The sequence below is a fragment of the Callorhinchus milii genome, unplaced genomic scaffold (genome assembly GCF_018977255.1).
Source record: "Callorhinchus milii isolate IMCB2004 unplaced genomic scaffold, IMCB_Cmil_1.0 Scaffold100, whole genome shotgun sequence".
NCBI classification, from domain to species: domain Eukaryota; kingdom Metazoa; phylum Chordata; class Chondrichthyes; order Chimaeriformes; family Callorhinchidae; genus Callorhinchus; species Callorhinchus milii.
This window is the reverse complement of record NW_024704841.1, coordinates 63548-86521: the sequence shown is the minus strand read 5'-3', so window position 1 is coordinate 86521 and position 22974 is coordinate 63548. Positions and strand designations below refer to the sequence as shown.

The window sequence follows — 22974 nt, the reverse complement described above, 5'->3', positions numbered from 1 at the left end:
GAGGGTGGGAATGATGTGATCAGGCCAGTGTGGGAGTGATGGGGTAGGGCGATGGTGGGAGTGATGGGGTCGGGCGAGGATGGGAGTGATGGGGTCGGGCGAGGGTGGGAGTGATGAGTTCGGGCGAGGGTGGGAGTGATGGGGTCGGGCAAGGGTGGGAGTGATGGGGTCGGGCAAGGGTGGGAGTGATGGGGTCGGGCGAGGGTGGGAGTGATGGGGTCGGGCGAGGGTGGGAGTGATGGGGTCGGGAGCCTGGTGTGTGTGAGAGGACACGAGCTGCAGTGTTTGGATGATCTGCAGTTTGTGAAGGGAAGAGTTGGGAACACACACACAAACACACACACAATCTCACACACTCACAGGAACATACACAAACACGAACAACAACAACAACAATATTTGTATAGTACCTTTCACGTCGAGAGGACGTCCCAAGGCACTGACAGACACACACAAACACTCACAAATGCGCACACAAACACAAACATATACACAAATATACACACAAACAAACAGACGCGCACAAATACACACGCAGAAACACAGAAGCAAACACACACTGAATGGCGCATTCACAAGAAAAACACAGAAGCTCACTCAAAAACACACAAACAAACAGTCACAAAAACACTCAGACACACGTACACAGAAACATGCACACACACAGCTAGGCACACAGACACACACATGACACAGACTAATTCATATGCCCTGACACACACACACACACGCATACACAAAATGTTTTCATGGGATAGTGTAAAGTGTGGTTAAAGAATATAAAAGAGAAGTGCAAAGGCGGCAAAGCTCAGTGACTGAAGGCAGAGCCCAAAACAACAACAACAACAACAACAACAAGATTCCATTTATAAAAAAACAATGGCAACATAAGGTCAGGACGTAGAAGGACACAGAAAGTCTGTTCACACTTACACACTGGACGAAAGGACTGATCAGGAGAGAATAAAATGTGGATAAAGGGAGAATTGAAACATGTTATGAATATAACCGTTATTTTTTCTTAAAAAAGACAGCGTCGGCTGGAGATATTAAGGTGTCTTTAAACAAAGGTGTGTTAGATATCTCTCGGGAATGGTCGCAGAGCAGTGCGAGACACGACCAGGGCTGTGACAGGAATCCGCTCGGTACCGTTTTGTGTCTTGTGTATTATTTTATTGTTTCATTTATTTGTGTATTTCCTGCTGTTTTGACCTGAACAAAGTGACTTAACTCATCCAATTGGTGAGCTGGAATCGAGTCATTGTAAAATTGTTAGAGATAGTTGGAAATGTTTCTCACAACAGACAGAGGCACACACACACACACACAAACAAATACATACATACACACACAGGCGCACCTTAACACATGTTGAGAGTTTGATGTAAACGATGGCTTGTAGCCTCACATTGTCACACCGATTCCTGTCACAATATTCAGCCGCAGTGATCAGACAGTCACAATAAACACATTGAGATATTGCAGTCATTCAGACTCTGGAGACACTGTGCGTTACTTACTCCAGACTCTGTATTTTACACTCCGGGTTCCTCAGAGCCTCACACAGTCGCTTCACTCCACAATCTCCCAGATTATTGTCCCCCAACCTGGACACAGAGACACAAACACAGGGAGTATAGTGTAACAACACAATACACATTGACATGTATATACAGGAACCTTTCACGTGGGGAGCAAGTCCCAAAGCGGTGGGACCAGTGTCAGGCACATGCACACATGTGCCCACACAGTCCAGTCTCTCTCTCTCTATCTCTCTCTCTCACTCTCTCTCCGTCTCTCTCACGCTCTCTCTCTCTCTCTCTGTCTCTTTCTCTGTATCTCAGTCTCTCTCACTGTCTCTCTCGTTCACTCTCTCTGTCTCTCAATCTTTTTCCCATTCTGTCTCTCAGTTTCTCTCTCTCTGAGTCTCTCTCTGTCTCTCCCACAAAACAGTCACTACACTTTATAATATGTGCGCTTTCACTGTCTCTAACTCTGTTCCTCTCACTCGCTCTCTCAATCTCTCTATGTCTCTCCCACAAAAACACGCCCTCACTTCCCTTCGTAATATATTCTATCTGATTCTCTCTCTTTCTGTTTTCTATCACAATCTCTCTCAGTCTCTCTCTCAGTCTCTCTCACACTGTGTCTCGCACTTTTTCTTTCAATCACTCTTTCATTCTCCTCGATCTCTACTGCAGTTTCTCTCCCTCAGTCTCTACCACATAACACACAGTCACTTCACTTTAAAACATATTTTGGCTCACTGTCTCTATCAGTCTCCCTCTCAGTATCTCTTATTTTTTCTGTCTGTCTTTCTCTCTCTTTCCCAATCTCTCTCTCAGTCTTCCTCTCTCTCAGTCTCTGTTTCTCTCAATCTCGCACTCTCATTTATTCTCTCTCTCTCCGTCTCGCAGTCTCTCAGCGTATCTCGATCAGTCTTGCTTTCTCTCAGTCACTTTCACAGTCTCTCTCTCAGTCTCTCCCTCTCTCTCTCACTCTCTCTCAGTCTCTCCCACCAAACAGAAAGACACTATACATTATAATGTATTTTCTCACTCTCGCTGTCTCTCTCAGTCTCCCACTCTCAGTCTCTCTCTAAGTCTCCCACAAAACAGTCATTTTATAACATATTCTCTGTCATAGTATCGCTCTCAGTCTCGCTCTCTCTCTCCCTCTCGCTCTGTCTCTTACACAAAACAGTCACTATACTTGAAATATAATATATTCTCCCAACCAGTCTCTTTCTCTATGTCATTTTTCTCTATATATCGCCGTTATTCTCCCCTAGTTTCTCTCCTCTGTCTCACACACAAACCCTCTCTGTCTATCTTTTTGTCTCTTTCACTCTCTCGAGATCTCTCTCACTCAGTCTCTCGTTCTATCTCTCTCAGTCTCTATCTCTCTCAGTCACTCTCTATCGGTCTTTCTCCTTCACAGTCTCTCAGCCTCTCTCTCTCTCTATTTTCTGAATCTCTCACTCTCATTTATTCACTCTGTCCATCTCTCAACTTCGATCTCTCAGTGTATCTCGATTAGTCTCATTCTCTCTCTCAGTCTCTCTCTGCCAGTCCCTTTCTGAATCTCTCTCTCTGTGTCTCTCAGTCTCTCTCTCAGTCTCACTCTCTCTTCACTCTCTTCCACGAAACAGTCAATAAACTTTATAGTCTATTTTCCCTCTGAGTCGCTCGGTCTGACTCCTTTTCTCTGTATGTTATTCTCTCTCCATCTCTCTCTCTCTCGCCCACAAAACACACAGTAACTGCAAATGATACACGATACACATGCAAGAAAGAGAATGAACGAGAGACTGAGAGAGAGAATGAGAGCCAGAGAGAATGTGAGAGAAAATATATTATAAAGTGTATTTGCTGTGTGGTTTGGGTGAGAGACAGAGCGAAAATATGAGAAAGAGGTAGAATGAGAGAGAGAGAGAGAGAGACAGAAAGAGAGACTGAGAGAGACAGAGAGAGCTCTGTGAAAGGATGACTGCAAGAGAGAAAGAAACTGAGAGACTGAGCGAAAATACATAGCGTGTAGTGACTGTGTTTTGTGGAAGAGACGAAGAGACACTGAGGGAAAGAGACTGACAGAGTGAAAGAAATAGAGACTGAAAGAGACAGAGAGAGAGCAAGCGAGAGAGAGAATGTGAGAGATAATGTATTACACATTGTAGTGACTGTGTTTTNGGGGGAGAGAAAAAGCAAAAATATGAGAAAATGATACAATGAGAGAAAGTGTGAGAGTCTAGGAGAGAGAGATAGTCACTGGGAGGGAGAGAGAGAGTGAGAAAGAGACGAAGAGAGTCACAGAGAGAGACTGAGTGAGATAGAGAGATATACTGAGAGAGACTGAGAGAGAAAATATATTATAATGTACAGCGACTGTGTGTTTTGTGGTAGAGTGAGACAGAGAGAGAGAGACTGTGAGAAAGATAGAGAAACGGACAACGAGAGAGACTGAGAGAGAGACTGAGAGAGAGAAACTGAGCGAGAGAGTATTTTATAAAATATAGTGACTGTGTTTTCGGCATACACAGAGAAACTGAGAGAGGAGAGACTGGGCGAAAGTATATTACGAAGTGTAGTGACTGTGTTTTTTGGGAGAGGTACAGAGGGAGCCACTGAGAGAGACAGATAAAGAGAGTGACTGAGTGAGAGAGAGAGAGAGAGAGAAAATATATTATAAATTGCAGTAACCGTGTGTTTTTCGGAAGAGGCAGAAAGCGAGAGAGACACTGAGAGAGATAGAGAGGGAGCCTGAGAGAGACTGATAGACAGAAAGAGAGAGAGAGAGCGACTGAGAGAGGGAAACCGTGAGAGAGAATATATTGTATATCGTATAGAATGTGCAGTTTGTAGGTGAGATACAGAGGGAGACTAAAGGTGGGAGAGAGAGCGATAGAGAGAGAGACTGAGAAATAGATAGAGAGCAAGAGACCGAGAAAGAAATTAAGTAAGAGGTACTTTGAGATCTGACTGTGAGCGATAGAGTGATAGTTGAGTGATAGTGGAGTCCTGTAGCTCAGTGGTTAGAGCACTCGCTTTGCAAGCGAGTCATTTGGGTTCAATTCCAAGGAGGGCGAAACCTTGGGCAAGTTTACTCCACACGCCTAATAATATTCCCTCCAAAACAAAACAATAATAAATGGGTCATTTTCAATCAACGACTGTTTGTGGGACGCTGTTGTGCGCAAATCGCCTTTCGCCCACAAATATACGGTCAATTCACTTGACAGCATATTCTGTGAAGCGCTTTGAGACGTCGAGAAGGCGTGAAAAGCGCTATATCAAATGCAAGGATTATTATTATTAGAATGAGAGAGATAGCGAGAGACGGAGAGATAATATATTATAACATGCGTGTTTTGCGGGAAAGACAGAGAGAGGATGAGATAAAGAGACACAGAGAGAGAGAGAGAGATACTGGATAGGAGATAGAGAGAGAGAGACTGCAGAGATAAACTGAGAAAGAGAGACTGAGAGAGAGACAGAGAGAGAGAGGGAGAGTTAAAGAGAGAGACGGAGAGTGTGTGATAGAGACAGCAGAGACAAAGTTAGAGATGGAGATAGAGAGAGAAATTGTGTGAGAGAATATGTTATAATGTGTAACTGTGTTTTACGGGAGAGCCTGAGATTGACAGAGAGAGAGAGAGGACATGAAGACAGAACGGGAGAAACAGAGCGAGAGACTGAGACTGAGAGATAGAGAGATAGACTGAATGGAAGGGATGGGGAGAGAGAGACTGAGTGAGAGAAAGACAGAGCGAGAGACAGAGAGAGAGAGAACTGAGAGGGAGAGTGTGACACCTGGAAGGGGTAACTGCCTCTCCCCCAGTAGAACAATTCCCCCCGTAGCTGTCTTGTGCTCTGCAAGTCCTCGGGCTTCACATTCCCAGTGCCCAGTTTACCCGCTTTCCCCACGGCCGGTACTCAGAGCCCGTTATAACGGTGTAAGTGACCTGGGTGTGAGGACAGTGCAGTGGGACCAGCTGATATTATGGGTGGCTCTTCAGGCCATGAGGAACCGCGACTCGTGAAGGGAGGGAGCGAGGCCAAGGGATTGTTGGATGGAGTTACAAAGGGCGGGGGCAGAGAGGCTGAAAGCTCGGCTGCCGATGGCAGGGTGGGTTGGGTAGGAGACATGGAGAAGGCCGCAGGCTACTGAATGGGGTCAGCACGTCAGAGAGTTAGGAGGGGGCAAGGCCGTAGAGGGCCTGGAAAGTGAGGAGAGGATTTTGAGTTCTATCTACTGAGGGATGGGGAGTCAGAGGAGCCGGGCGAGGCTGGGGGAGATGGGGTCAAGGAATCTGGTGCAGGAGATGACATGAACTGCAGAGAATTGGATGTTATGCAGCTTGTGGAGGGAAGATTTGGGAAGGCTGACAAGCAGGGAATTGGCATAGTTGAGCCAGGATGTAATGGAGGCAAGTGGCAGGGTGTCGACAGCCTGAGGGGTGAGGCAGAGGTGGAGATGGCAATGTTGCAGAAGTGGGGGAAGGCAGAGCGGGTCATGGCAAAGATATGGGGGAGAAAGGACAGTTGAAAGGCACCCAGGTTTGGTGAGGTGGAGTGGGCATCCGTAGATGCTGATGCTCAGTGCCTGAGTTGCGGAGGTGCTGGTGTGAGCCAAGCAGCAGAGCCTCAGACTTGCTGGCATTCAACTGTAGAAAGCTAGTTCTGATCCAGGACTTGATGTCTGACAGACATTGTGTCATTACAGCAGTGGTCGTGGGGTTCGAGGGTAGAGGCAGTGATGTAGAGTCGGGTGTCATCCTCATAGATGTGGAACTTGAACCCATGTCTGCAGATGATGTCACCAAGAGGGAGAATATACAGGTTGAAGAGGAGGGGGACCAAGTGCAAAGCCCTGAGGAACAAGACACGAGGCAGTGCGGGGACTGGGGGAGAAGCCGTTTGTGGACATAAAGTGGAGCCAATATGAATGATAGGATCTGATCAGAAAAATAATAATAATAATCATAATAATAAACCTTGTATTTCTCACAGCCTTTAACTTGGCAATACATCTTAACATGCTGGGTTGTTGGGACTTAATGGAGTGGATTCCCTCCAATGCCTGGTCCTGGCAGCAGCACAGTTTACGCTGGGTCTATTTCAGCAGCACTGTAACCCTCAGTCAGTGTGTGAGTGAGGCTATTATTTTGGCTTCTGCAAGCCCGGCCTTTAATGACCAGGTTCTGGGCAGTGGTTATCTGTCTATTCTCTCATTCTCCACAAACTGTGAGCCCCAGATCTGGGAAACGGAATCTCTGGGGTCGTGAGATTTCAGGAGCTGGAAATGGAGACTCTTCACCAGGCCAGGGGAGCCCACACCTGTCAGACTGATGTCAGGCTGAGGGAGATGTGTTTGGGGTGAATTATATTGTATCAGTTTTATAACATTGTACTGGAGAGAGGGTGTGGCTGCGCCTGGATAAATGGGATGTCCAAGCCCTCGGGAGGTCCCTTCGCCCTGGAGTGCAGCATTGGGGGAGGTGCTGCCGCCGGGAGATGAGGAAACAGAAATCCTTCGGCCTAATCACACAGTTCTGGAGAGTGAACCCTCGGGTCCTGAGCTGGTGGAAAGCTCAGAGGCTTAGAGGTTAAAAGGGTTTCTGTGTGTCAGAGACTCTGTGGTCAGGAGAACTATCTCCTGTATGAATAAACAGTAACCACTGAATGGCATCTCTGAGCACAAACTCTGGTCTGTCTGACCTGGGATCAAGTTAAAATTTATTCAATAAAGTGAGTAATCCAGTCGGGAGTCAGGAACCAATCCCAATAGCATCAGCTATTGGGAATGCCACCGAAGGGCTTAGGGTGTGGAGCAGTCAGGTGTGCAGTGGAATGTCAGCCATTCACATCCCAATCCCGCAGGACAGGATTGTGGTGTGTGACGGCTATCACAGTGTCACACACTGTTCCCTCCAGCTGTGTGATACCATTCTCCCATTGATCAGCTGATGTTTAATGTCATTAAAGTCCTGGAGAATATCTTTGAAATAAGAAAAATATGAATAAGATTTACAAACAGAGTAAACTTACCACAATTCCTGACATTTGTGCACAGCACGAACCAGACGCTGGAGGCCCTCATCCTGAATGTAGCAGTTCTTCAGATTCAGCAGTTTTATTGTGTCACACAGTCCAATTACCTGAGACACCACAACACAGTCTATCGGTGTCAGTCTCAATGCTTTCCCTGGAGAGATGTCACCAAATGTCAGTGTGTGTTCAGAGCCCAGTGTGAGCTGTGCCAGGGCTCGATTCTGAGACTCAAACAGGTAGTGGAGTGTGTTCAGCAGCTTCCTTTTCCCAGTGACGGTGACTGTGTCACTGATCTGAGCTTTAACCTTCTCCTTCAGCCAATCGATCACCGCGCAGGTTGTCTGATGGACAAATGACCCCAGAAAATCCTCCAGTGGCTGAGCTGCCCGTGGGGAGGAGAGACCCGCAACAAAGCGCAGGAATATCTCAAACCGGCCGTCCTCCTCCATGTCACCACGGATCAAACGCCACATGGTTTGTTTGGAATGAGGAGACAGGAAATGAGCGAGTGCGGCAACAAACTCCTGGATGGTGAGGTGCGGGAATGTGTAGACCACACTGTGCTCTGAAGACTCTCTCTCCACAAGGTCCATGAGAAACCCAGAGAGGAACTGGGAAGGCTGGAGGTTATATTTGAACAGATCTTCATTATTAAAGACAATGTTTCTATGGGAGACTCCAGTGAAGGCCATTTCACCAATCTTCAGCATCACATCACGGGGGCTTTCCATCTTGACACTGTGATGTGATAGTATGTTATAAATATAATAGGAGAAGAGTTGTGTGACTGTCTTGGGCACTGCTGTTTGTTGCTGTGTTTCCGTGTAAAGAAGGGACCCAGAGACAGAGCGAGGATCCAGCAGTAGGACGGGTTGTAGCACATGGTGAGCAGGAGCTCGTTCTCCTCCACGTGGCTGTAAACAGCAGCCGCCACCTCCTGATCCTCAAAGAACTTGTGAAAATATTCCCTTCTCTCTTCACCCACAAATCCCAGGATTTCAGCCCAGACACTGACCTGAGCCTTTGCCAGTAACTGTAATGCAGTGGGGCGGCTGGTCACCAGCACTGAGCAGCCTGGCAGCAGCTTTTTCTGTATTAAACTGTACACAATGTCAGAAACTTCACAGAGGAATTCAGGGTCTGTGCACCTGCGCTGAGGCTCTGTGTCTCTCCGACTGTCAGCGAAATCAATCCTTGCCCTGAATTCATCCAAACCATCAAATATAAAGAGCAATGTCTCTGGGTGTTTCCACAGCTCATCCAGAACACCCCTGAGGTAAGGATACTGCTCCCCGATCAGGCGGTTCAGCGTTGTTCTGTCGTGAAGTCTGTTTAGGTCTCGGAATTTAAAAACAAATACAAAGTGGAAGTGAGGATAGATTTTGCCTGTGGCCCAGTCATGGACAATCTTTTGCACCATGGTTGTTTTTCCAATCCCAGCCACTCCACTGACTACTGCGGAAGTCCCTGTAGGAGGATCAGATCCACTTCTCTGAGAAGAAGGTAAAGTATTTCTTTTTGAGAAGCTGCTGTGGAACAGTTTATCAGTTCGGATTTTTTCCAGCTCTCCCCGGAGTTGCTTCTGTCTCCACTCCTCGTGGTCTCTGCCTCTCGCCAGCAGCTCATGTTCTACCAGTTTCCGGTGACGGAGATCAGAAATGATTGTTAATTCCGTGTAGCGATCAACCAACTGAAACGTCCTCACCTTCTCCTTTATCAGGATGGTCTTCACTTCCAGTTTCTCACATTGTTTCTGTAACGTCTCCTTGTGCAGTCGCTGAATAGCTTCATGTTGAATATTAAATAATCATAAAGTAAATAGAAGCATTATTGAGCATTGTTAAACAATAATACTTTGATTCAGTGTAAGGCCTTTCAAGGCAGGAGGACTGCCCAAAGCGCTGCACTAGCTTAACCCTAGGGTGTAGTGGCTGTCTTTCGCTGGCAAACACAGCGGCTAATTTGTGCAAAGCGATGTCCCACAAGCCGCTGTTAAGTGAGTCACCACATTTATTTGTGAGATTTTGGCCGGGAAACCGGGAGTGACAAACTCCCTTCTCTTTTCAAATGGTATCTTGGGGTTTTTAAAGTCCATCTGAAAAGGGAGACACGACCTCGGTTTGATATCCCAATGGTGGCATCTGCGTCAATGCAGCACATCCCAGAACTGAACTGGAGTGTCAACTAGTCCTGTTGATGTGAACTTGAACAACCTCTGACTCCGTGACAAAAGGAACACTAACTGAGCCAGACAAACAAGGGTTAAACAATCTGAATTGCATTCAAACCATGGAGATTTTCAGGCCATTATATGACGACTTGTGAGACATCATCTGATTTATTGTGAGAAAAATCATACCAAAGCAATATTTGCTGAAATAATCTAAGAATCCAATAAGGACCATTCCCCTCCCTCCTCATCTTCAATCCTCCCCTCTCCCCTCCTCTCCCTCTGTGTCTGCCTACTACCCTCTCTCCTCCTCATTTGAGTTTTCTGGAAATCACCAAGTAAATGGAAAAGTTTTAAACTGTTTATTTCGGAAGTGATTGACTGGCTTGAATCTTGTCATTGTCTCATACCTATCATATCACTGGAGACGTCTGGTACACCTCGGTCGATGGTCACCTCATTCACTAGACTGGCACCTGTTTGAATAGAGTTAATATTACTAGCTTGAATGAACTTTGTCTCAATACTATTTGAGTAAAATCTGTAACTCGCCACAGAATGGAGACACTGCGTACCATCACACATTCATAGAATGTTACAGCACAGAAGGAGGCCATTCGGCCCATGGTAATATGTATAACATTACCTTGTTCCTGTATTTCAGTCATGATTTTGTTCAGTTTGGGCAAAGTTGGCCTCATTTTCACAAAGGATTCCCACATCACTATCCTGGCCTGGGAACCTTTCCCCATCACCATGTTCAGAAGAAGTTTCGAGCTTTGTCTCTTCCGCCCACTGTGTGTGAGCTCAGTGAGTTTCTGCAGAGAGTGAGCATTAATGTATTGAAGATGGAGTGAAACATGAACAGTGACAGTGATCAGCAATACCCAGACCAATTGATGGCTTGGCTGGATTTGCTATCTCTTCCCTCCACAAACTGCTTTCCTCTGTGATTATGCCTTTGATCATCTTCCCTCCCCTTCCCTTCCCAAATCCAGCTCGGGCTCTAACTTTCAACTGTCAGTGCCTTGAGACTGCCTCGCCACGTGAACGGTGCTATTCAAACGCTATATAACCAGACACCTATTACATTGTGCAGTACTGCTCCACTACAAACATAGAGTACATGGCCTGCATTACAACACAACTGGCTGTGAAGTGTTGATTGGCATTCTGCTGATTTCCTGATAACAGCAGCACATGAGCCGTGCAGACAGGCACAGATTTGCTGAGCTTTTAACAAATGAAAGGGAAACCTCCTGACTCAAACCTACTTTGTGCTCCTGGGGGCTGAAACATTCCTTCTGTGTCAGCCTTGAGCTGATGTCCTCCACGCCTTCCTCAATGGCCTGTTCCAATCTATCCCGATAGAACTTTGTCAGTCGGTGCAGCTGGTACCCATTGTACAGGGCCAGGGTCTCGGTGAATAAGGTGTTTGTGCCTGTTAGTAACCAGTAAAAACGTTAGTCAGACATGATTTTACTTGTATTCTCTAAAAATATATTTCAGGAAATATTACATTTATTGTTGCAAAAAATCAGAATAAACCATCATCCATTGGCCTAAAATACAATTTGGAAGCTAACATCAGAGAACTGCCAGCCTGGCTCAGTTGGTATCATTCCCGTTCCTGAGACAGAAGGTTGTTTTGTTCTGGTTCTTTTGCCTATTATCTTAAGTCTGTGTCCCTCATTCACGGACCCTCCAGAGAAACAGTTATAGCCTCTCTACTCTCAAAATCCCTCATGATTTACGAACACGTGTATCAAATCTATTAAGATAAACCTATCAGAGCGTTTTGAGGGTTGAAGCCACACGGCGGGAAATGGAACTCATATCTTCTCACTGCAAAGCAGGTCACTGCTGGGGTATCCTGCACTGCTGAGCTGCCAACTTCAGACTGGGCACTAAACCAAGGTCCCATTTGTTGTTGCTCTGCTGTTGGTTAAAACAAGGGAGTTGCTCCCGGTATCCTGGATAAATAAACACCAAACAAAATTGGTCTCTCACACCATGGCTATTTGAGGGACATTGTTGTTTGCATATTGTCACATTCTCCCACAAGACTCACAGTCACATTCGCTTTGGGTTGTCTTCCTGATATGGAATGATTTTTATCACATGATTTGTAGCTAAACCAAATCAAGGCCTACTAGTATTTTTTTTATTGTGCATATTATGTTTATACTCATGCCACAGAGAACATTCCCTTTGTCTGGAATAGAGTGATGTTCAGTGTTATGGCTTGCAGATTGCCAACTACTATGTCTACAACAACAACTTGGATTTATACAGTGCTCTCCAGAGCGTCTCAGAGCTTCACAGTAACGGATCTTGGGACCCAGCAGTGGTGTATGTGCGGGGGTGGGGGTGGGAGTGCAAGGTGACCAAAGGCGCAATCGAAAAGAAAGGTTTTCAGCAGAGACCTGAAAATAGGAAGAGCAGGGGCGAGCCGAAGGGAGTGAGGAGGGGAGTTCCAGAGCTCCTCGGGGAGTAGTGGCTGGTGGCAGATGATTCGGGGGACAAGGAGGAGGCCAGACCCAGTGGAGCGAAGGCAACGGGCACTGTTGTGATGAGAGAGGAGGTAAGAGAGGTCGGTGGGTGAAGAGGAGTGGAGGGATTTGAAGACAAGTTGAGGATCTTCAAGTCGATCCTCTCTGGGACAGGCAGCTATGCAGTCTGGCCAGGACTGGGGGTTCGGGGAGCGGAGTTTGGTGCGGGTGAGAGTTCTGAATAATCTGGATTTCACGAATGGATCGGAGGCCGGCGAGGAGGGCGTTAGAATAGTCCAGGCGAGAGGTGACAATGGCATGAACCAGGGTTTCAACTGCTTTTGTGGTGAGATATTGGCGGAGACGGGCGATGCGTCCGAAGTGGAAGAAAGCGGTGCTGGTGAGGGACCGGATGTGGGAGAGGAAGGATATTTGTGGGTCGAACCTGACGCCTTGGTTACGTACGGGTTCGGAGAGTTTTAGTGGGAGGTCGGGTTTGTTGAGGAGGTGAAAACCGTGAGACTTCAGACGTTGACGGGAGCCAAAGAATATGGCTTCCGTCTTGTCAACGTTCAGCTGAAGGAAATTTGCGCTCATCCAGCCCCTGAGATCCGACAGTCAGCTGACAGAACATCAGGGACTGGGGGGCGAAGAGAGAGATGGAAAAATAGTTGAGTGTCGTCCCCGTACATGTGGAAATATACCCCATGTCTGCGGATGACATCCCCAAGAGAGAGCATGAGGATCAGCAAGAGGAGGAGGCCAAGGATGGATCCTTGGGGTACCCGCAGGTGACCGGGTGAGAGCGGGAGGAGAAGCCGTTTGCGCAGATGTACTGTTGGCAGTTTGTGAGGTTGGACTCGAACCAGGCGAGTGCGGTCCCACTGAGATGGATGACGGAGGAAAGGCGGTGGAGGACGATGGCATGATCGAACTGTGTCGAACGCAGCGGAGAGGTCCAGGACGACAAGGAGGCAGAGGGAGCTCTGGTCACAGATAAAGAGGATGTCGTTTGTGACTTTCATAAGTGCAGTCTCTGTAATGTGGGCATAAACCGGATTGGAGGGGTTCGTAGAGGAAGTGGGAGGAGAGGTGTGCGCGGAGTTGTTTGGCAACAACGCGCTCTATGACTTTTGCGAGGAAGGGAAGTTTAGAAATAGGGCGGTAATGGCTGGGATTTGAGAGATCTTGCGAAGGTTTTTTTTAGGAAGGGTGTGATGGCAGCAGTTTTGAGGGGGGCAGGGTCTGATCCGTAGGGAGGGACTGGTTGATGATGTCAGCCAATAGTGGCCAGAGGAAGGGGAGCTGTGTGACCAGCAAGTTGGTGGGGAGGGGATCGAGGCAGCAGGTGGTGGGTTTCATGGAGGTGATGGTAGGTGAGAGGGAGGAGGGAGAGATGGGGAGGAAGGAATGTAGGATGGGGGTCGAGGTAGGAGCTGCTGATGGGGAGGGTGAGGAGGGCCGAGAGGGTTGGTGGTGGGCGACAAAAGGCAGGTGGATGAGGCTGCCTGGTGGATATTATATATTTTAGATGAAAAAAATATCTATGGGGTATCTGGCGTGTATGTTGTGTGTCACGGCTGTAGTTTAACAAATAATCCAATCAGCTAAAACTATTCAGAGCACTGAACGTAAAGTGTCCATTGTTTGTCTCGCTGGGATCACTCAACAGTATCTGGCCTTCACACCCCTCCCTTCAACTGGGGAGCCAGAGGGCAAGGTGTAGGCATTGAGGGAGAGAGTTACAAAGCTTTGTGGCGTAGTGGCTGAAGGGATGGCCACCGATGTTGAAAAGGAGGGGGCGAGGGCCAAACAGGGCGCCGGAGCAGGCCTAGCCTGAGACAGCGGGTGGAGGACTGGGGGTTGAGTATGTCGGCGAGGTGCATGTCGGCATTTGAAAATGAGGGAGAGAAACTTGAAGTCGATCCGTTCGGAAATTGGGTGCCAGTGCAGCCTGGCAAGGACTGGTGTGATGACACTCCAGAGCTTTGTGTTGGTTAGTATCCGGATGGCGGAGTTAATTGAATATTGTTTATGGTGGATCTTGGGAGACGAACATGGAGGGCATTTGGAATGTCCAGCTGGGAGGTGGCAAACGCGCGGATGAGGTAGAAGCTGTGGGTGTGAGTTATGGTCAGAGGAGGGCAATGCGACAGAGGTGGAAAAAAACGATCCTGGTCAGGGAACGAAATTGGGGAAGACAGTAAAGCTGTGGATCTAACCTGACTCCTAGGTTGCGCAGGAGTTTGGTGCGTTTGGGCGAGATCCTGGGGAGGTTGAGGGATTTGGACCCACAGGAACGAAGAGGTTGGCGGGAGCCTAATAGTGTGGCTTCCGTATTGCAGACGTTCAGCTGCAGGAAGTTTGTGCTCATCCAGACCTTGTTGTCTGTCAGACAAACTGACTGGACATTACTGGACTGGGAGACGTAAATGGAGGAGAAGCAGGAGGCGGAGAAGTAGATTTGAGTGTCATCCGCATACATGTAGGCTGTATCCACTCTACCCATAAGGGCGGTGGTTTACATCGATAACAGGAGCTGTAAGTAAAAGACTAGACATTCGGGAATAATCCATTCCCCTATGACTAGTCTTTCACTGCAAGACTTGCCCATGTGCCAGGCTGGTTGGTCTGTCAGTTCCAGACTTGCCATGTGCCCGGCTGGCTGGTCTATCTCTGCAAAACTTGCCCATGTGCCCGGCTGGCTGGTTTGTCATCACCTGGGATTTGGTTCATGAACCATCAAACAATTCCCAGATCGTCATTTAAACAAACTGGGAGTTTGCTCAATCAAAATCGACATTGACAGGTCTCCGAGTTCCAAGGCCGGTGAGATAAAAGTATTTATTTATGTGTAAAAGTACTCAATAAACTATTTACCTTTGTTCGTTATCGTCTCTTTAAGACTTTCCTCAAAGTCAGATAAAGAGAAGACATTGCCTTCTGGTGGGTTGCCGGGTATCTGGTGCACACCGCATATCATCGCATGGCACTCTGCATTCGCTATCGGTTCAGTTTCAATGGAAGCCATCTCGCTCGACGTACCCAAAATGCTGGAACATTGGTTGGGATTTGCATCCGTATCACAATGTGTTTGGGTAACTGCAGATGTACTCGCTGTTTCATTCCCGCCAGATGTGGATGTGTTTGGTTGTGGTGACGGTGACCATTTCATTGATTCATCAGGTTTTTCGTGTCTCAGTGTTTTAGAGTTTTGTTTTCTCTTTTCCAACAATGTTCCAACAAGGCGTTTCATTCCTGCTAAGTGCAGCCGAGCTGGTGGTGAGTTTTGTGACAGGTGTTCAGCCTTATTTATGTTTCTTGTAGAACAACTTTTACAAGGCTAACAGGGAATCCAGACGTGATCTACCAGACAATACCATAAGGTTAGCTTATCCAATGACTTTCCTCCTTTCTCACATTTGACATTTATCCTGCGAATGAAGTAAACTGTAAGTCAGTGTAACAAACAGGATTTAAGCAAAGTCAGATTTCTTACTGAAATAGGATAAATTTACTAACTTTTCTTGCACTTGGTTTCTTTCAAGTGAGGAGAATGTCTCAAAACACTTCCCCATTTACTGCGAATTGTTGTTAATTTGTATTTCGGTGGTGAATGCATCAGCCAATTTCATAGAATCATAGAATTATACAGCAGAGAAGAGATAGCCCATAATGCCTGTTCCAGCTCTTTGAAAAGAGCTGTCCAAATCTATTTCCAAGCTCCCTCTCTATAGTCCTGCAAACATATCCTCCCCAAATAATTACCTACTTCTCTCTTAAATAAAAGTTGTTATCGAATCGGCTTCCCCCAGCCTTTCAGCCAATGAATACCAGATTCCAACAACTTGTGTTTAAAGAAAACCTCAACTCACCTCTGTTTCTTTTAACATCTATTTTTAATCAGTGTACTCAGATACAGACCCACCCGCCAGTAGAAACAGTTTCTCCTCGTTCATTATATTGAATTTCCTCATAATTTTGAAAGCTTCCGTTAAGTTTCCTCTTAGCTTTCTCTGCTCCAAGTAGAACAAACCCAGCTTCTCCAGCCTCCCCTGGTAACTGAAGTCGCTCATTGCTGGTACTATCCTGGAAAATCTACTTTGCACCCTCACCAATAACTTGAGGAAACTCAAGTGTGGTGCCCAGAATTGAACAATCTCCAGCTGAGGCCTAACCAGTATTTTATTAAGGTTCACCATCACTTCCTGAGTATTGTATTCTATGCCCCTATTTATAAAGCCAAGTACCCGAATACTTTTTAAAAAGTTCTTTACCTGATCTGCCACATTCAAAGATTTACTTATATGAACTCCAAGGTCTCTCTGTTCCTTCACCCCTTTAAAGATTCTACCATCAGCTTATATTTCCACAGTCTTCCTCCCAAAATACATCACTTCGCATTTCTCCACATTAATCTTCATCTGCTACATGTCTGCCCATTTCACTAGTCTGTCTATTACCTCTTGCAGTCTATTACTATCCTCCTCACTGTTTGCTACTTGTCCTAGATTAGTATCATCTGGAAACTTGCAAACTGTACTCCCTATACCCATGTCCAAGTTATTTATACAGATAAAAACACACCAGTGGTCCCACAACCGACCCCCTCCGACCCCTACCCTGGGGCATAACACTGCACACTTCCCTCCAGACAGAAAAACAACTGTTTACCAGCGCTCTCTGTTTTCTGTCTCCCATTTGGTCTGTTTGGTGACAGCAACAGCTCGGAATTTATACGACTCTTCCTTTGCTGATTCTATGGAGAGTATCTTGGGTGAAAGGCGATGTACAAATGTAATTTTGTAATTTTCTATCGTAATACTATTACTACCACTAAATATTACTATTAGTTTTACATTGTTACATATTGCATTTACATGGACCATTCACACCAAGAGGACTTCACTAAATGCTTCACGAGATTTTGTGGGCAAACACATTAGCCAAATAGCAAACAGCAATGGCCTTTGAATAGCTTGAAGTGAGTAACCAATTGTATTTGAGTGATTTTTATCAATAACACTGGGAGAGACATGTTTAGCCCTGTGATAAAACCTACGATTCCACCGAGGGTTTATTGCTATACAAATCATGGTTCATCAGTCCTTCAATCCGAAATAGCATCTTAGGTTGTATAATCAAGTTCAATCATCAACTAAAGCCCCGGCTTCTTGTTCTGCATTTGTTTCATTGCTTGTACAGAAAGAAAGGAAACCAGGCGCTGGGATAACTAACCACAGGATGTGCAGAGCTGAACTCACAGCCTATTGTTCCTCTCTGTTGCTGACAGTCACAGCACGAGAGCAAAGGGCAAAAATAACATGTAAATCAAACACAACTCAAATATACGATCAACAAATAGCAAAAGCTCAAACTGGGGCCGTTCATTCCACTGACAATCGGACGGTTGAGAATGTAGATTTGGTGTAAATCCTGTTAATTTGAGTTGGAAAACCATGCTGTAGTGAGTTCGCTCATGTCGCCACAATCAGGGCGTTACCCACACAGACCAGACCAGCGGTTTATATCTTCATGAACAAAGAAACAGCCCCTCAAAATGGCTGTCACAGGCCCGGGTACAACAAAATGTCTGCTCAAGGCCATTGAGGCCTGGTAAAGTCTGGTGTGTGCCACCACCTTCATATCTACACACACAGACACACAAACACAAAGTCACACACACTCAGAAAGTCAAATAGACACACACACTCAAATACAGACACATACGCCTACACACACACACACGCACACCTAGACATACATACACAAATAGACATACACAAATACATACATACACAGAAAAAGATAAATGTAGAGAGAGGGACACAGAGACACATACACAGATGTATACGTACAGTCCGAGAGACAGAGAGATAAATTTGAAGACAAATACAGAGAGGGAGACACACATGCACACTGACAAAGGGAGATAGAGGGGTACACAAACAAACAGACAGACTCATAGATAACCAGACACAGAGAGAGGAATACATAGACAAACAGACACACACAGATACAGAGACACACATACAGACAGAGAGAGATACACACAGGTGTAGAGGGAGATACTAACAGAGAGAGCGGGAGATAAACCATATACAGACATATAGATACAGAGACAGAGATACAGATTATACAGAGTGAGCGAGAGAGAGAGAGAAAACATACACACACACACATATAGAAAGATAAACACACAGATACAGATACAGAGAGGGAGACAGAGACAGAAACACAGACAGATGCACACTCATTCCGCCAGAGAGAGACAGAGACAGGGACACAGAAAGTTAAACTCACACGCAGAATCAGAGAGACAAAGGAAAGACACAGAGAACTAAACATACACAGACACAGAGAGACAGCGCAAGACACACACACACAGATATACACACACATAGGCAGAGAGAGAGAGAGATACAGGGGCACACTCACGAACACGCACAGATACAGACAGAGTGAGATACACACAGAGAGATATTCACACAGACAGACAGGCAGAAAGTTTGAGAGTTAAGGGCAGAGCGAGACACACATACAGGGAAACATACAGAAAAAGAGAACAGACAGTGCTACACCCATACACAGAGACACACAAAGGCAGATAGAGTGAGAATGAGAGGGATGTTTCTGAAAATGATGTGATCTGTGTGTCTCTATCTGATCTTCATCATAGCTGTCACAGGGCAGAGAACCACACAATGTCTGCTCGAGACCACTGAGGTGTGGTGTGGTGTGTGATAGTGCCTCCCCATCATCACAGACACACATAGATACACATACAGACACACATATACATATACGCAAATATAAAAACACAACGAGGGAAATGCGCACAAACTCACACGTGCATATACAAAAAATAGACACTCACACACAGACAGTCATTGACACACACAGAGACATTCACACACAGAGATATGCACACACAGAAACATATACACAGAGAGAACTACACAGAAAAGCGTGTACGCATAAACATATAGACACATATGCATAAACATGCACAGAAAAACAGAAAGAAAGAGATACAGAAACACACGCAGACAGAGATAGATACAAAGATAGGGAGTTACGTAGACACAACCAAACACACGCATAGATATACACACAGTCAGATAGATCCAATGAGTGAAATACTAACAGACACACAGGCAGAGAGAGAGATACATACACACAATGTGAGAGAGAAAGAAAGAGATACACAGACACCTGTGCACACTCACAGATGCGTAGGCACACAGATGAGGACATACACAGGAAGAGAGAGTTTAACACACACAGATACAGACACACATACAAACAGATAGAAAAATACAGAGAGAGGGAGATACACACAGAGAGATATGTGCAACATCAGAGAGATACAGAAGAACAGGAACACGGTGAGAAATACACACACACAGATACAGATAGACAGACAAACAGGGAGAAATGCAGACAGACAGGGCTACACAAATATAGAGATAGATACACACACAGACAGACAGAGAGAAGTAGACAGTAAAAGAGAGCGATGCATATAGACAGAGGGAGAGACAGAGCACACAGCGGAATACATACAGGCACACACAGAGGGAAATTCAGACACAGAGCGAAATACACACAGACAGACAGAGAGAAACACACAGGTGAAGAGAGAGATACTAACAGAGAAAGCGGGAGATGAACCATATACAGAGACAGAGATACAGAGCGAGAGAGAGAACATACACACACACATATAGAAAGATACACACACACAGATACTGAGAGGGAGACAGAGACACAGACAGGTGCACACACATACCGTCAGAGAGAGACAGAGACACAAGAGAGATAAACTCACACGCAGAACCAGAGAGACAAAAGGGAGACACAGAAAACTAAACATACACAGACCCAGAGAGACAGATACACACACACACAGATACACACACACATAGGCAGAGAGAGTGACAGAGAGACACAATGAGAAAGTTTCTGAAAGTGATGTAATGTGTACATAACTTCTTGAACCTTAACATAGCTGTCACAGGCCTGGGTACAACACAATGACTGCTCTGGACCACTGAGACCTGGTGAAGCCTGGTGTGTGGCAGCATCTCTGCACACACATACAGACACAGACACAGACAATGGACACACACATATAGACACCCATCTATATACAACTAAACGCTCACAAACACACTAATGCACACACTCGCACACCACTCACACGCACAAGCAGAGAACCAGAGATACAGAGAGAGATACAGGTAGAGAGATAGACACACACACACGTACACAGACAGAGACATATAGAGACTGAGAGAGAGATTCAAGAGAGACATACACAATCACAGACACTGATACAGATCAACTTTAATGTTGTTGATGTCACACACATCTCGGGACACGTAGAACACACAGTTTGGGCACTGCACTCCCTGCGCCATATTTGGCCACAGTGAGAAGTTAGAGGGTTTTCAGTCAACAGCTAAAGCCCCGACATCTTGTTCTGCATCTGTCTCATTGCTTGTACAGAAAGACAGGAAGCCAGGTGCTGGTTTCTGTGACTAACCACAGGGGATGTGCAATGTGGGAATTGAACACACAGCTTCTTGTTCCTTTCTGTTGGTGACACACGAGAGCACATGGCAAAAATAACATGTAAACCAAACACAGCTCAAACATACCATCAACAACAACAACAAGATTCCATTTATTGAGCGCCTTTCACGTCAGGAGGACGTCCCATTATTATTATAATTATTGTTATTATTATCAATACATAGCAACAGCTCAAATTGGGGCCGTTTGCTTAACTGATAATCAGACGATTGAGAATGTAGATTTGGGTGAACTCATGTTAATTTGAGTTGTAAAACCATGTTGTGTTGAATCCACTTGTGTAACCAGAGTGAGGGCGTTATTTACAAACCCCAGACTTGTAGATATTTTTCTTTATGAACACAGAAGCAGCAGGGTTTCTAAAAACACATCGTTTCCAGTAACCAGTAACTGACAGGAATATAGAGACACACAGATATAGAGACACAAAGCTCGGTACAGACAAAGCCAGATCGATATAAATATACTTTAACACAAAAAAGAGACAGATAGGGATACACGAGCACACAGACAGCGATACAAATTCAGACACACACAGACACAGAGAGGGATAGAAAGATTCACACAGACTGAGATGCACAGACACCCAGCAACACAAAGACGTAGAGAGAGATACAGACGCATACAGGCAGACACAGAGAGACGCACACAGAAAACAATATAGAGACACACACAGACAAAGAGAGAGATAAAGAGATACACTCCAACTGGGGCCTCTGTGACAGTCTCTCGTCTTATTCCTGAGCCAGGAGGATCCGCAGTATTGCAGGAAACTCACTGCTGATGACAGCACAGCCCAGCCTGGCTCAAGGGCAGGACTTGGGAGGGCAGAGCAGTTACAGGGGCCAGCGAATCCTGAAATGGACATGGGGGGGAGGATTGCAAAGGAAGAGGGTGGACAGTGGTGGATCGGTTCGGGGAGAAGGATACATTGGGAGAGGGAAGGGGTCGGTTGGGGAAGGTGGTGGGTGGTTGGTGGTGGAGCGCGGAGGGCAAGTGAGTGGGAGGGAAAGAGGAAGGGAGGGTGTGGGGTAGTGGGTGACACAAATTTGAAAGGGTTCTCGGGTGGGATTAGGCTGTGGGCCCCAGTTGGACCCCCTGATGTAAAATAACAGCTGATTGTCAGGAGCGGCTTGTTTACTGCTGCAGTTATCAAACCCAGTACACGACAGGAAGAGCACACACTGTGGGGACTGCCCTCCCTACACACAGCTACACAGTCTCTGACAGGCAGAGCAAACATTTTGGCCACTGCACTTCCTACTTACAGACAAACAAACACACACAGACAGACACACGCAAACACAGTGAGGCACACAAACAGAGACACACAAATAGAGAAATACACACAGAGACACACACACCCAAACAGTTACGAACACAGAAACACACACAGGTACATAAACATGATAAGACACACAGACACCAACAAATACATAGACAGAGAGATACATTCCCCCCCAAACAGATACATACACAGTCACACACACACACAAATACAGAGAGAGTTTAAACACCTATACAATTTAATACTGGTGTCAATCGCAGCCAAGGAAGCAGAGAAAAGTGTGGGCATTGCAGTTTATTTCTTGATTAATAGAGAAAAAACAGCGTTTCCACAAATTTACTGCAACTCGGAATTCAACAACAACAACGTTGCATTTGCATAGAGCCTTTCGCACATGAAGTCCTGCAGCTCAGTGATGCGAACACTCGCCCCGCAAACTAGACCTGAATTTCATTCCCGGGCGAGTCATGGAGAAACCACAGGAAAGTTTAATTACTTCACACACACACCTCAACTTACTTCACAGTAAATATAAATCCACTGATTTGTTAATTATTGAAATACTTTCCGCGGGTAATATTCCCAAAAAATTCAAATAATAATTCTCTCAAAGAAACCACGACTGTTTGTGGGATGTCGCTTTGGCAATTGGATGCTAAGATTCGCCCACAAAACTCAGTCAACTCACTGAACAAAATATTCTGCTAAACACTTTTCGACATTCCGAAGACCTGATAAGGCAAAGTATCAAATGCAACAATTATTATTATATTATATTATTATTATATGTTATGGTCCCAACTGATGCGACTTCGGTGATGTTTTATTGTGTAACATTAAGATGTTTCGGGATAGCTAGTATTCCAACATTTGGAC

At 45.8% G+C, this 22974-nt stretch overlaps 1 protein-coding gene across 1 annotated transcript; it reads right to left on the bottom strand.

Annotated features, from left to right (window-relative positions):
- Positions 1 to 1516: 1516 nt before the first annotated feature.
- On the bottom strand, positions 1517 to 15688 carry LOC103172017 (NACHT, LRR and PYD domains-containing protein 3-like). The gene is given in 7 exon segments (XM_042345796.1): positions 1517 to 1607; positions 7548 to 8362; positions 8365 to 9335; positions 10131 to 10196; positions 10367 to 10538; positions 10995 to 11161; positions 15093 to 15688. Coding segments are annotated over 7 exon segments (2433 nt in total). The 5' UTR covers positions 15244 to 15688.
- Positions 15689 to 22974: the final 7286 nt, after the last annotated feature.